Genomic DNA, 15,635 nt, shown 5'->3' with positions numbered 1-15,635 from the left:
CAAATTTCATCCAATCCGGTTGTAATTTGGAACATGGTGTTAGTATATGATCTTTAACAAGCGTGCCAGAATTGGTCCATATCGGTCCATAATTATATATAGCCCCCATATAAAACGTTCTCCAGATTTGACCTCCGGAGCCTCTTTGAGGAGCTAACAACCATACCAAAATTGGTCCAATCACACAAAAATTGGGCCATATCGGTTCATAATCATGGTTGCCACTAGAGCCAAAAATAGTCTACCAAAATTTTATTTCTATAGAAAATTTTGTCAAAATTTTATTTCTAGAGAAAATTTTGTTAAAATTTTATTCGGTTCATAATAAATTTTTCATCATTGTCAAAATTTTATTTCTATAGAAAATTTTGTTCAAATTTTATTCGGTTCATAATCATGGTTGCCACTCGAGCCAAAAATAATCTACCAAGATTTTATTTCTACAGAAAATTTTGTCAAAATTTTATTTCTGTAGAAAATGTAAAAATTTTATGTCTACTTTGTCAAACTGAATTATATACGTATTGGATCGATCTTTTTTGATTTAATGTATACCACGTATGGACTTACATACAATTTAGAAGATGGTGTTAGGAGGTTTTAAGATACTTTGCCATCGGCAAGCGTTACCGCAACTTAAGTAATTCGATTGTGGATGGCAGTGTTTAGAAGAAGTTTCTACGCAATCCATGATGGAGGGTACATAAGCTTCGGCCTGGCCGACCTTACGGCCGTATGTACTTGTTTTTTTTTTGCCATTTTTGTTTTCTATTGAAAAGCTTAGTTTTTATTTAACTCTTGCTTGACACATTCCAAAGTTCAATTCAAACATTAGCAATAATTCCAGCCACTACTGCGCCACATAGCGCCGACCAACATTAAAAAATGTTCGTTTGTTCACTTGGCTTTAATAATTCTGAAAATATGTTCAAAATTAATGAAATCGTCTTTTTGTATGTTGACTACAAAAAAACAAGCTTTCAAAAATAGGAGATGTTTTACAATTCCTTAATTTCTTCAAGTCGAGACTTAATTTGGAAATTTAGGTTGTTAATACACTGTTAGAAAAATATATTTCTCATATGTTCCGATATAAACAAAATGTGTTTCGGGCACAATTTTTAAACACAATATATTTAAGTGCAAACATGTAATGTTCCTAAACTAGCACTAAATGTTTGGGACACTTTGTTAATATTTTAGAATATATTATGTTTGGGGCATGAATGCTGTACACGCAAAGAAAAAAACGTTTGGAAAACGTGTACCGAAAAAGTTTTTCTTTTGTTAGAATTTTTGAATTGCTTCGAAAATTTTAAACTTTTATCACCAAAAAAATTCGTTTGTTACAAAATTTTTATTTTTTCAATAAAAAAAGGTTTTTTTGAAATAACAACACAGTCCATTTCGTTTATATCAAACACTGTTCTTTTTTGACTTTAGGTCTTTAATAAGACACATTTTACAGTTTAAAATTTAATATAGTACAATGTAATGTTGAACATTTTTTCGGAATCTTCCGAATATATCTGGAATATATGTAAAAAAAAGCAAAAAAAAACTTTGGCCGAAGCAGGGATCGAACCCACGACCCTTGGCATGAGAGTCGGACGTAGCTACCACTGCTCCACGGTGCCAAACTAAATGTTTGTTTCTGTTAAATAAACTTTGTTTATTCGGTTCGTGGGCGCCGCAAGCTATGCTATATAAATATAACTTATATGGATATTTATCTATTGATGACCATAACAGGTACATAGCTCAGTGGTTAGTGTGTTGCCTTACAATGTGCATGGTCCGCGGTTCGATTCTCCGTCCAGGCGAAAGGTAAAAAAAAATTTAAAAATTTTTAAAATCGTATAATTTCTTCTACATTGTTGGTATTACAAGAAAAGGTGTTAAGAACTAAAAATCCTCGTGGATGTGAGAAAGATGTGAGGGACAATGCAATTAGCAAGAAAATAATGTTTTTTTTTTTGAGCTAGTCTTTATGAAATTGTTTTTACATCCTGGAAAAGAATAAACGTTTATCACAAAAAGTATATACTTTTCTTCCAAATACACTTCCTTACAGCGAAAAGCAAATGAGAAACGAACTTTGTTTGTCTAAAATTTCGTTTGGGAGGAAAGAATTATTTTTTTGCGTGTATGTTGTTTCGGAAAACTGTTTTATAATAAGGCCAAAAATTTGATATGCTTAAGTCTAAATATTATTTAATTTGAATACTCATGTAAAGAGAATAGACATTCGGAAGCGGGCATTAAGTTCGAGATTTGCTAAAAAATTGAAAAAGTTTATTTTCTTTAAAATGAATTATTAAAGAAAAGTAAAAGGCAAAACATTCATTTTAGAACGATAACGCCAACTTAATGCCGGCCTTAAGGGTAAAAATGAAATTAAGTACAAAACACGATAAGTTTCAAATGCATAAGTTTCAAATGAATTCCTTCCAAAATTCCAAGCTTTTATACCAAAAACAGTTTTTTGTTACAAAATTGTTATTTTTGCAATAAAAAAATAATATTTTATCCAAAAGCTCAGTCCATTTCGTTTATATCAAGCACTGTTCTTTTATGACTGTAAATCTTTCGAAGTTTCATTGTAAAAATTTAATTTAATAATATAAAAATATAAATACAAAAATTAAAAAAAAAATTGGTGTTCGGTCGGAGTAGGGATTGAACCCAGGACCCTTTGCATACAAGGCGGACATGCTAACCACTGCTCCACGTGGCCAACAAATATATGTTTCTGTTGAATAATGTTTTGTTTGCATCGGCTCGTGGGCGCTACAAACTATGCTATATAAATAACGATAATTGTCTATTGGTAACTATGACAGCTACGTAGCCCAGGGGATAGTGTGTTGGCTTACAAATTGCATCGTTCCCGGTTCGATTCTCAGTCCAGACGAAAGGTAAAATTAAAAAAAATTATAAAATTGAATAATTTCTTCAACATTATTTGTATTACAGAAAAAGGTGCCAAGAACTAAAAAATTTCGTGGAAGTGAAAATTATGTGAGAGAATGAGCACAATCTTCTTTGGGGAAAATTCTTCCAAGCATATAATAGTTTTGGGCTCAAAATGCTTTCAAACATATAATATGTTCACATAAAACAAACATATTAATGTTTCGGCAGTATCCAATAATATATGTACTTCCTGCAAAATATGTTTGGAAAATATGTTAGAGAAGCGATTTTTTCTGACGGTGTACGTTTTAAATGAACTTGGATAGCACATGAAGGAAAAACTGAAAAAAAAATTAAATTAAATTTTGTTTCCTAGAATCAAGTACGCTAAAATTTAAAAGAGAGTTATGTCTTAAGGTATCCTTATTTGAATTCTCCGCTTCCTTGGCTCGAAATCAATACCAAAATCGTTAGTGTAAAATCTTTGGAAACGGGCATGTGTTTTTCCAGTGTCCCATTTGGAACTGTCACCACAACCCAAGTAATTCGATGGTGGATGACAGTCTTTAGTAGAACTTTTTATGCAATTTTTGTTATTATTTGCGTGTAGCAATTAGATCTCTGAGTATCCTGAAGACCCTATTTTTCATCCGATCCGACTAAAATTCTGCACGGGATATCCATATTCACTCTAACACATCCACACAAAAATTGGATCATGAAGGTTCATAGTTAGATATAGCCCCAATTGAAACCGATCTACAGATATGATTTCTAAGCCCTAAAAAAAAATCGCTTCCCCAAACACATTTTGGTTCAAGCATATATATTTTCAGGATTGCTCCAAACAAAATATTGTTTTTATTGTTCAAACATGTTAGTTTCACCTTAGGGCATACACTGGTAGAAACAAATTTTAATGAAATTTTCTTGTGTGGATATATTTTTAAGGCGCCAATTGGTTACTTCCTTTATTTTACTTGCAACATACTCTCTAGGTCTCTCTTTCTAAACACATATATGTTTGCATCTAAGCATATTATATTTACAAACATTTTATGTCCCAAACATAATATGTTCTAACATATTAACAAACATGTTATGCTAGCTTATGAACATTATATGCTTGCACTTAAAAATATTGTTTTAAAAAATTCGAGTTCCAAACATATAATTTTTACACCCAAACATATCAAAAACAGTATTTTTCGTCCGTTTAAATCGCTTCAGAAACTCGTTTTGTCCATACAGTCACAAAAGAAAATATATTTTTCTATACCGCAATCAATTGCAATTAAATGGAAATCTTGCTTATTGTTGCATGGGTATGGCCTAAGGAGATTACTTCTCTGCACTATTACCGAGATCTAAAGTAAGCGAGGACGAGATATGAGCAACAAATTTAGTTTGTGATAAATAAACAACTCATGAAAATTTGATTAATGGTAAACGATACTGTATTTTTGTGGTAAGTCATTATTCTGAAGCATACGGTATCGCTGAGGATAAGGCACAGATGCTATTGGTAAACTAGATTTCACCTCAACTAATTATCCAGTTTTTACTGCGTTCGTACAGATTTGACATTCATACAACTCCACAAAAAATGATCAATATCGGCCCATAATTAGATGTAGTAATGTGAATGTGCACGAAGTAAATTATTTTCTTTGTGGCCTCTCTGAAAGTTAATTTGGATATGGACAATATAGGTCCATTATTACATGTACTCGTAGTAGTGCGATTGTGAACGAAATATATTTTTTTGTGGCCACTAGCTCGGACCGTCCGTTAATGCCAACCGAAAATAAGTGTTTCAAATTTTCTTATTGAAAAGGAGTTTTGTCAGAGTATCATTGGAGGTTGTTAAATAGATCAGATAATACACCCAAAGAGGGAATATGATTACCTCAAGAGCACCATGTTACTTTTTCACGGCGACCATGTGACATTCTGCAAAAATAATTTTTTCTCGTCACACATAACATGCTTTCCGAAATAAGATATATCATTTCCGAGAAAATAACATGATTTCGACAAACATGTTATATGTATCCGTGAAAAAGTAAAATTATGCTCTTGGGGTGATCATATTCCTACTCTCCGTGTATTTTTTTTTTCGAAAGCTCACGCAGCCCTATTACCTGTTCGCTTACACTCAAAAAAAGTGAACCCTCTATTTCAATAAAGCCATTTTAACTTTATTTTATTTCATGGAATTACTATGTTTGGAGAAAATTTCCTTAAGTTTTATAATTTTTTTGCGTACGCTAGTTAAATGATAGTTAGCTAAAAGATTTACTAAATTCGTACTTCTCACAAAATAATTCGTTAATTCCTTAAATTTGTAAATTTTACTACAAATGTGTCCATCTTGAACTTCGTATGGCCTTAAAAACATTCTTGCAATTTTGAACTCCAATTTTTTCCTTCAAAAAAAAAATTCTTTATCAAGTAAAAATAATGTCTAATAAATTTTCTTGAATTTGTCGAAAAATATTTACTTAATTTTGTGATGTCGGGGTGATGTCAGCGTTTTTAATGCAGTTCAGTTAAAATTTTCTAGAAATAATTTAAATTTTCTAAAATTAAACAAAAATCATTGTTGTTGTTTTTGATTTCAGCTTAAAACCATGCATTGACTAAACTACAAGTGTAGCTTAACCAACAGAGGAAAAGAATGTTTGTCAAATTTATTTGGGCAAAGCCCTATAGACTGCAAGATGGTTGGATGGACGCACGTTTCGAAATTACCACATTCCTCATCAGCATCCTCTACTTGCAGCAAAACTATCAACCAATTATCAGAATAAATTTAGACAGTTCATTAAACCCAACAATGAACCACACTTGAACCTTCCGAAAAAAGGTTTTACATGATAGCCGACTTAAAACCAACAATAACAAAACAAAACGAATGAAAAAAGAGGAAGCACGCTCAAAATAAACACATCCAACTGCACTCAAATCAATGATTTGACGGTGGCAACGGAAAAGAGATATCATGTAAAACTATCATGTAAAACCCTTTTTCGGAAGGTTCAAGTGTGGTTCATTGTTGGGTTTAATGAACTGTCTGTATTTATTCTGATAATTGGTTGATAGTTTTGCTGCAAGTAGAGGATGCTGATGAGGAATGTGGTAATTCCGAAACGTGCGTGCATCCAACCATCTTGCAGTCTATACACGGATGAAAAAGACTGTTTTTCATATGTTTGGCTATAAACATTATATGTTTGGAACACAAGTTTTTAAACACAATATTTTTAAGTGCAAGCATATAATGTTCATAAACTAGCATAACATGTTTGGGACATATATGTTAATATGTTAGAACATATTATGTTTGGGACATAAAATGTTTGTAAATATTATATGCTTGGATGCAAACATATATTAATTTAGAAATAGTCTATAAACATATATGTGTTTAGTAGCTTGGAGCGCTATTTAACAGGGAGCGATATTGAATTAAGTTGGTGGTTGTTGCTTGTTATTACAAAATTAACATTTTATTTTTCCTTGGGCAATTGATCAGCTACTTCTTTGATCCTTACAAACTGTGTGGTCCGCTGTTCGAATCCCCGTCCGGCAAAAGGTAAAATTAAAATAAAAAAAATCATACAATTGAATAATTTCTTCTACAATGTTTGTATTACAGAAAAAGGTGCTAAGAACTAAAAAATCTCGTGGAAGTGAGAAAGATGTGGGGGAATATACAATTGGGCAGAAACAAAATTTTGAGCATTCAGGTCGAAAACCTATGTTGTTAGCACCTATATTACCTGTTTATGTTCATAATTCATTATGATTGTAAATATATAAATAAATAAATAAAATTTTGAGCACAATATTGTTTGGGAGAATTTTTTTAAGCATATAATATTTTTGGGTGCAAAATGCTTCCAAACATATTATATGTTCACATAATAACATATTGTTTTTTGGAAGACAACATTATTGAATTTGGATGCAAAAATACAAAATGTTTGGAACTTAGACTACCCAAACATATATTGTTTAGACCAATATGCTTTCAAACATATTATATATTGGAAGAGATCAAACATATAAATGTTTGGGCAATACCCAAAAATGTATATGCTTGAAGCAAAATATGTTTGGGAGTATATGTTACAGAAGCGATTTTTTGTGAGCGTGTAGGGCTTTGCCCAAATAAATTTGACAAACTTTCTTTCCCTCTGTTGGTTAAGCTATACTTGTAGTTTAGTCAATGCATGGTTTTAAGCTGAAATCAAAAACAACAACAATGATTAAAGAACAAAACCAACAGTAACAAAACAAAACGAATTAAACAAAAATTTTCTTCTTCTTTTTTGGTGGGTTCACTGTTTTTTTTTTTTTTCAATGTGTACCATTAGCACTTGGTACAAAGATGACCCGAATCTCTTCTTAAACTTTTCTAATTTACTATTGAAACTTCGAAGCTTCATTTGTAAAGAATTTGCAATATTTCATTCAATGGTATATGATTTCGTCCTTAAATCTCCTCGTTCTTTGTCAGGAAATATGGACGCGTTATCTATTTCCATTGCAGTAATGAGCTGGTAAGATTATGTACATCATACTTTATCTTTACAATCACTACTAATATTACTTTACCCTTGTAAATAGGCTCCCCTCCCCACCACAAAGTAATCCAAACAACCCTATTAGGTCGATGGACGACTGACTCAAAGCTTTTACCGCATTGCCTTTCCATTTGGGATTTGCTTCACTTGCAAGAACATTGGGTTTTTTGTTTTAAAAGCAGGTCTTTATTTCATTTTGTTTGTTTTGTGTACTTTAAAGAGCCTCTTTGTTCCTATTAGCCCCAAAATGCCTGTCCGTCTTAGGTTTTTGGATTGTTTTGTGTTTGGCGAGGGTTCATCATGTGGCATTTGAGATTTATGCCACATTTTTGAAGGAATAGCAGGGCATTAGTCCCATAAATCATTTCCAAATTATTTAGTTAACACTTAGAGCTTTGTGGGCCAGTTTTTAGCATATATCATTGGAATGTATACCTCAAAGCTAAGTGTCAAGTTATGGGTGAAATATGAAAAATTGAAAAAAAACATAAATAAAGGGTGATTCTTTTGAGGTTAGGATTTTCATGCATTAGTATTTGACAGATCACGTGGGATTTCAGACATGGTGTCAAAGAGAAAGATGCTCAGTATGCTTTGACATTTCATCATGAATAGACTTACGATCTGCCACAACGTCGAATTTTCAGTGAATGGGCCCTAGAAAAGTTGGCAGAAAATCCGCTTTTTTATCGACAAATTTTGTTCAGCGATGAGGCTCATTTCTGGTTGAATGGCTACGTAAATAAGCAAAATTGCCGCATTTGGAGTGAAGAGCAACCAGAAGCCGTTCAAGAACTGCCCATGCATCCCGAAAAATGCACTGTTTGGTGTGGTTTGTACGCTGGTGGAATCATTGGACCGTATTTTTTCAAAGATGCTGTTGGACGCAACGTTACGGTGAATGGCGATCGCTATCGTTCGATGCTAACAAACTTTTTGTTGCCAAAAATGGAAGAACTGAACTTGGTTGACATGTGGTTTCAACAAGATGGCGCTACATGCCACACAGCTCGCGATTCTATGGCCATTTTGAGGGAAAACTTCGGAGAACAATTCATCTCAAGAAATGGACCGGTAAGTTGGCCACCAAGATCATGCGATTTGACGCCTTTAGACTATTTTTTGTGGGGCTACGTCAAGTCTAAAGTCTACAGAAATAAGCCAGCAACTATTCCAGCTTTGGAAGACAACATTTCCGAAGAAATTCGGGCTATTCCGGCCGAAATGCTCGAAAAAGTTGCCCAAAATTGGACTTTCCGAATGGACCACCTAAGACGCAGCCGCGGTCAACATTTAAATGAAATTATCTTCAAAAAGTAAATGTCATGGACCAATCTAACGTTTCAAATAAAGAACCGATGAGATTTTGCAAATTTTATGCGTTTTTTTTTTTTAAAAAAGTTATCAAGCTCTTAACAAATCACCCTTTATTTAAAAATTCTTTTTAACTCTACTTTAACAGTGGAAAAAGGTGTAATACATTTGGTTTGGTCGCGATTAGCTTCTTCAAAGACAAAGACAACTATCGAACTTACAAAATCTGTGAGTTGAACGAAATTAATATTTACTCTAAAAATTAATATGGCGGAGTGAGGTGTTTTAGGCCAAGTTTTAAATGTCCACCACCATGAAACACATGTAATAATTTCTTTCAGAATATATCCTCGTAATGGATTGTCATGTATAGTAAATAAATAACATGACGGCTTTTGCTACGGATAAAAATGGTGCAAATTCGGGTAATATCGGGTCTGTAGTTAATTGTACTTAATTGTAGGTATTTAGTAACTTTGTTATGAACATTTGAGGACATAATTTAGTATAAAGAATTTCAAGTGAATTTGATGGAACATAACTCAAGATAATCCGTTCAAATCGGTTTCCGCACAGAAAAAAAAACGTAAACTGTTTTTTAGGAGGAATGAACTACCTTGGACGAAAATTGAAATAAATTTTACTCCACATTTTGAGATTTTCATAAAGCATTATTAAAACCAGGAAAATTAAATGTCTTGGTGTACTTTTTAAATGCAATCCACAAAATTACGCCCTCTCATAGAAGAAACAAGTATATACGGCCGTAAGTTCGGCCAGGTCGAAGCTTATGTACCCTCCACCATGGATTGCGTAGAAACTTCTTCTAAACACTGCCATCCACAATCGAATTACTTAAGTTGCGGTAACGCTTGCCGATGGCAAGGTATCTTAAAACCTCCTAACACCATCTTCTAAGTTGTATGTAAGTCCATACGTGGTATATATTAAATCAAAAAAGATCGTTCAAATACGTATGTAATTCAGTTTGACAAAATAGACATAAAATTTTGACTAAATTTTCTATAGAAATAAAATTTTCACAAAATTTTCAATAGAAATAAAAATTTTGACAAAATTTTCTATAGAAAGAAAATTTTGACAAAAATTTCTACAGAAATAAAATTTTAACAAAATTTTGTATAGAAATAAAATTTTGACAAAATTTTCTATAGAAATAAAATTTTTGACAATGGTGAAAATTTGATTATGAACCAAATAAAATGTTAACAAAATTTTCTTTAGAAATAAAATTTTGACAAAATTTTTTATAGAAATAAAATTTTGATAAAATTTTCTATAGAAATAAAATTTGGGTAGATTTTTTTTTGGCTCGAGTGGCAACCATGATTATGAACCGATATGGACCAATTTTTGTGTGATTGGAGATCGGCTATATATAACTATAGACCGATATGGACCAATTTTGGTATGGTTGTTAGCGGCCATATACTAACACCACGTTCCAAATTTGAACCGGATCGGATGAATTTTGCTCCTCCAAGAGGCTCATGATGCCAAATCTGGAGAACGTTTTATATGGGGGCTATGGACCAATTCTGTCACGGTTATTAAAGATCATATACTAACACCCTGTACCAAATTTCAGCCGGATCGGATGAAATTTGCTTCTCTTAGAGACTCCACGACCCAAATCTGGGGATCGGTTTATATGGGGGCTATATATAATTATTGACCGATCTGGACCAATTTTTGCACGGTTGTTAGAGCCCATATACCAACATCATGTACCAAATTTCAGCCGGATCGGATGAAATTTGCTTCTCTTTGAGGCTCTGCAAGCCAAATCTGGGGATCGGTTTGTATGGGGGCTATATATAATTATGGACCGATGTGGACCAATTTTTGCATGGTTGTTAGAGACCATATACCAACACCATGTACCAAATTTCCGGATCGGATGAAATATGCTTCTGTTAGAGGCTCCACAAGCCAAATTTGAGGGTCCCTTTATATGGGGGCTATACGTAAAAGTGGACCGATATGGCCCATTTTCAATACTATCCGACCTACATCAATAACAACTACTTGTGCCAAGTTTCAAGTCGATAGCTTGTTTCGTTCGGAAGTTAGCGTGATTTCAACAGACAGGCTTGTCCGTCCGTCCGTCTGTCTGCTTAGATCGACTCAGAATTTCACCACGACCCAGAATATATATATACTTTATGGGGTCTTAGAGCAATATTTCGATGTGTTACAAACGGAATGACAAAGTTAATATACCCCCATCCTATGGTGGGGGGTATAAAAATGAACTGAAAGTAAAGAAGAAAATCATTGGCAACAAATCATGATCATTGTATCCATACACTTGTTCATTTTCACTATTTTTGGTGATTGGACGAAAATTTTCTTCTGCGTTAGTTTATATTAAACTTATGTGTATGGTCATTAAACATTATACCCACGTGTAGTTCATAAAATGATTGAGATATGCTTACAAAAAGAATAATTTGATTGGGCTGATGAAAAAATAAAATTTAACTACAAATAAATATTTTTATACCCTCCACCATAGGATGGAGGTATATTAACTTTGTCATTCCGTTTGTAACACATCGAAATATTGCTCTAAGACCCCATAAAGTATATATATTCTGGGTCGTGGTGAAATTCTGAGTCGATCTGAGTATGTCCGTCCGTCCGTCCGTCCGTCTGTTGAAATCACACTAACTTCCGAACGAAACAAGCTATCGACTTGAAACTTGGCACAAGTAGTTGTTATTGATGTAGGTCGGATGGTATTGCAAATAGGCCATATCGGTCCACTTTTACGTATAACCCGCATATAAACGGACCCCCAAATTTGGCTTGCAGACCCTCTAAGAGAAGCAAATTTCATCCGATCCGGCTGAAATTTGGTACATGGTGTTACTATATGGTATCTAACAACCATGCAAAAATTGGTCCACATCGGTCAATAATTATATATATCTCCCATATAAACTGATCCCCCGATTAGGCTTTCGGAGCCTCTAAGAGAAGCTAATTTCATCCGATCCGGCTGAAAGTTGGTACATGGTGTTAGCATATGGTCTTTAACAACCGTGCAAAAATTGGTCCACATCGGTCCATAATTATATATAGCTCCCACATAAACCGATCCCCCGATTTGGCTTTCGGAACTTCTATGAGAATCAAATTTTATCCGATCCGGCTGAAATTTGGTACATGGTGTAAGTATATGGTCTCTAATAACTATGCAAAAATTGGTCCATATCGGTCTATAATTATATATAGCCCCCATATAAACCGATCCCCCGATTTGGCTTGTGGAGCCTCTAAGAGAAGCAAATTTAATCCTATCCGGCTGAAATTTGGTGCATGGTGTTTTTATACGGTCTCTAAATGACCATGCAAAAAATGGTCCATATCGGTCCATAATTATATATAGTTCCATATAAACCGATCACCAGATTTGACCTCCGGAGCCTCTTGGAAGACAAAAATTCATCTGATGCAGTTGAAATTTGGTACGTGGTGTTAATATATGGACTCAAACACCCATGCAAAAATTGGTCGAAATCGGTCCATAATTATATATAGCCCCCATATAAACCGATCCCCAGATTTGACCTCCGGAGCCCCTTGGAAGACCAAAATTCATCCGATTCGGTTGAAATTTGGTACGTAATGTTAGTATTTGTTATCCAACAACCATGCAGGAATAGGTTCATATCAGTCCATAATTATATATAGCCCCACATAAACCGATCCCCAGATTTGACCTCCGGTGCCTTTTGGAGAATCAAAATTCATCCGATCTGGTTGAAATTTGGTACGTGGTGGTAGTATATGATATTTAATAGCCATGCCAAAAGCGGTCCATATCAGTCCATAATCATATATAGCCCCCATATAAACCGATCCCGAGATTTGGTTTTGGAGCCTCTTGGAGGAGCAAATTTCATTCGAGTCAGTTTAAATTTGATACATTGTGCTAGTAAAGGGTGATTTGTTAAGAGCTTGATAACTTTTTTAAAAAAAAAACGCATAAAATTTGCAAAATCTCATCGGTTCTTTATTTGAAACGTTAGATTGGTCCATGACATTTACTTTTTGAAGATAATTTCATTTAAATGTTGACCGCGGCTGCGTCTTAGGTGGTCCATTCGGAAAGTCCAATTTTGGGCAACTTTTTCGAGCATTTCGGCCGGAATAGCCCGAATTTCTTCGGAAATGTTGTCTTCCAAAGCTGGAATAGTTGCTGGCTTATTTCTGTAGACTTTAGACTTGACGTAGCCCCACAACAAATAGTCTAAAGGCGTCAAATCGCATGATCTTGGTGGCCAACTTACCGGTCCATTTCTTGAGATGAATTGTTCTCCGAAGTTTTCCCTCAAAATGGCCATAGAATCGCGAGCTGTGTGGCATGTAGCGCCATCTTGTTGAAACCACATGTCAACCAAGTTCAGTTCTTCCATTTTTGGCAACAAAAAGTTTGTTAACATCGAACGATAGCGATCGCCATTCACCGTAACGTTGCGTCCAACAGCATCTTTGAAAAAATACGGTCCAATGATTCCATCAGCGTACAAACCACACCAAACAGTGCATTTTTCGGGATGCATGGGCAGTTCTTGAACGGCTTCTGGTTGCTCTTCACTCCAAATGCGGCAATTTTGCTTATTTACGTAGCCATTCAACCAGAAATGAGCCTCATCGCTGAACAAAATTTGTCGATAAAAAAGCGGATTTTCTGCCAACTTTTCTAGGGCCCATTCACTGAAAATTCGACGTTGTGGCTCGTTAGTAAGTCTATTCATGATGAAATGTCAAAGCATACTGAGCATCTTTCTCTTTGACACCATGTCTGAAATCCCACGTGATCTGTCAAATACTAATGCATGAAAATCCTAACCTCAAAAGAATCACCCTTTATATGGCCGTTAACAACCATGCCTAACGAGGTCCATATCGGTCTATAGTTATATATAGTTCTCAGATAAATCGATCCCCACTCACAAAAAATTGGTCCATATCAAGTTCATAATTGTATATATAGCCCCCATATAGGCGACCCCCAGATTTCAATTCTGGCTCTCTACCACGTATGGACTTACTCACAATTTAGAAAACGATGTTAAGAAGTTTTAAGATACCACAACCCAAGTAATTCGATTGTGGATGACAGTCTTTCGTAGAAGTTTCTACTCAATCCATGGTGGAGGGTACATAAGATTCGGCCTGGCCGAACTTACGGCCGTATATACTTGTTTTTTTTTTTTTTTGCAATAAAAATAAGTTAAATTTAACGTTAGTTACCTACGGACTTTTATAATTTGTAACATAAGATTTTATATTTTTATACAATGAAAATACCATATGGTTTCAGACCTAAACTCTGTAAATTTATATAGTAGATTAAAGGTGTGGACGTGACACGAAATTGCCGTGAGTCGCTAATGCCAACGGCGTGACTGTGCGTTATGAACCAACCAAATCTTCTGCGTGAACTTTAGTCACGAAAATAATATCTTCGTGAGTATGCGTGAGTAACGACTTTCGGAAAAATAATACGCTCACGAACATAAGACGCTTACGCGTTGAATTCATCTACAATTTTATGGTGATTTCGTTTGGGAAAAATTTGTTACATACAAATGGTACAACATTTTATGGTGTTAACACAGTGTTGCCGAAACCCCTTGCAATGCAACACCGTTTACGTATGAAAATGAACAAAAAAGGTGCAACGCTGATATAAAATCAAAACAAAAGAAATTTGGCGAAAATATTTCGTTATTGGAATCTCGACTAACACGCAAATTTTTCTTGAACTAAGGGAAATTGTTAAAACTTTTGATTTTATATATTTTTAATGATCTTACTTCTACTTCAGAGTACAAATTAATTACATCCTCAACAAAGTTTTTAACTCGCCGTTGGTCATTTTTTGTTCAAGCAACGATGTTGAAACTTCTTCATCGTCGTCAGAAGAACTACTCTCCAATAGCGCATCTACAATGGTGTTGGGCAAAAAAAAAACGCATTTGCATTTTGTATTATATTACAAATATTTAATATCGAATTTTGTTGTCGCGGCACTAAACAATTGATATACAGTCGAAGCTCGGTTTAACGAACGATATATTGTCAGGCCCTTTCGTTATTTAGAAAAATTCGTTAAATCGAACGGGAATGTTATATGTTAACTTTTATTGAAAATCGTAGTTTTTTTAGCAGATTAGTAAAAATTCATAAGCATTTGGCAAAATTGAACTACAGAGGCACTTATAAAATATTACTTTAAATAATCCTTAAAAACTGATAAAGGTTAGGTTAGATTGAAAAGAGGATCGAAGATATGCTGTCTTATGGAGGTCTTTATACACCCATGTCAATATTTGTGTGCTCTAACTTCTTAGACGAATTGCCTAATTTGTTTCCAGTCCCCGGTTTCAATATGGGTCAGGCATAGGTAGTGTTCATAGTAACATCTTCTTAAAACGTCCTATATACACCATTACTATGCTGCTCCTGTCGGCATAGATGTACTCTCAACGCCAGATTAACGTTACCACCGAGCACCAAAAAAGTTTTTTTAACGGTAGTTTGGTGCATATTGCCACTAACGGACTTATCACAGGACTAGTACTAGTACTCCAGTTTGTCGCAGTTTTTAAATTTTCATATAATTTATTGATTTGTATATTCTCTTCATTTTAAAATTTTATTGGATCTAGAAATTTGCTTATGGGTCAAAATTGTTCTCTCTGGTGCAATTAGGATGATCAAAATAATACGGGTTTCTAAGGTTTTGTTCCAGACTGGTTCATGAGGACCTGTCCA

At 34.3% G+C, this 15,635-nt stretch overlaps 1 protein-coding gene across 1 annotated transcript in view; it reads right to left on the bottom strand.

Moving 5' to 3' along the window:
• The window catches only part of LOC142239703 (uncharacterized), a 55,180-nt gene extending 39,773 nt beyond the window's left edge, over window positions 1–15,407 (bottom strand). The window contains exons 1-2 of the mRNA XM_075311485.1: window positions 15,314–15,407; window positions 14,702–14,804 (exon numbers count right to left, since the gene is read on the bottom strand). Of these exons, the coding sequence (XP_075167600.1) occupies window positions 14,702–14,804; window positions 15,314–15,407 (197 nt within the window). The remainder of the gene's footprint in view (window positions 1–14,701; window positions 14,805–15,313) is intronic.
• Window positions 15,408–15,635: the final 228 nt, after the last annotated feature.

The sequence above is a fragment of the Haematobia irritans genome, chromosome 5, assembly GCF_050003625.1.
Source record: "Haematobia irritans isolate KBUSLIRL chromosome 5, ASM5000362v1, whole genome shotgun sequence".
NCBI lineage: Eukaryota > Metazoa > Arthropoda > Insecta > Diptera > Muscidae > Haematobia > Haematobia irritans.
The sequence above is the reverse complement of the archived record's forward strand: the minus strand, read 5'-3'. Positions and strand labels throughout refer to the sequence as shown.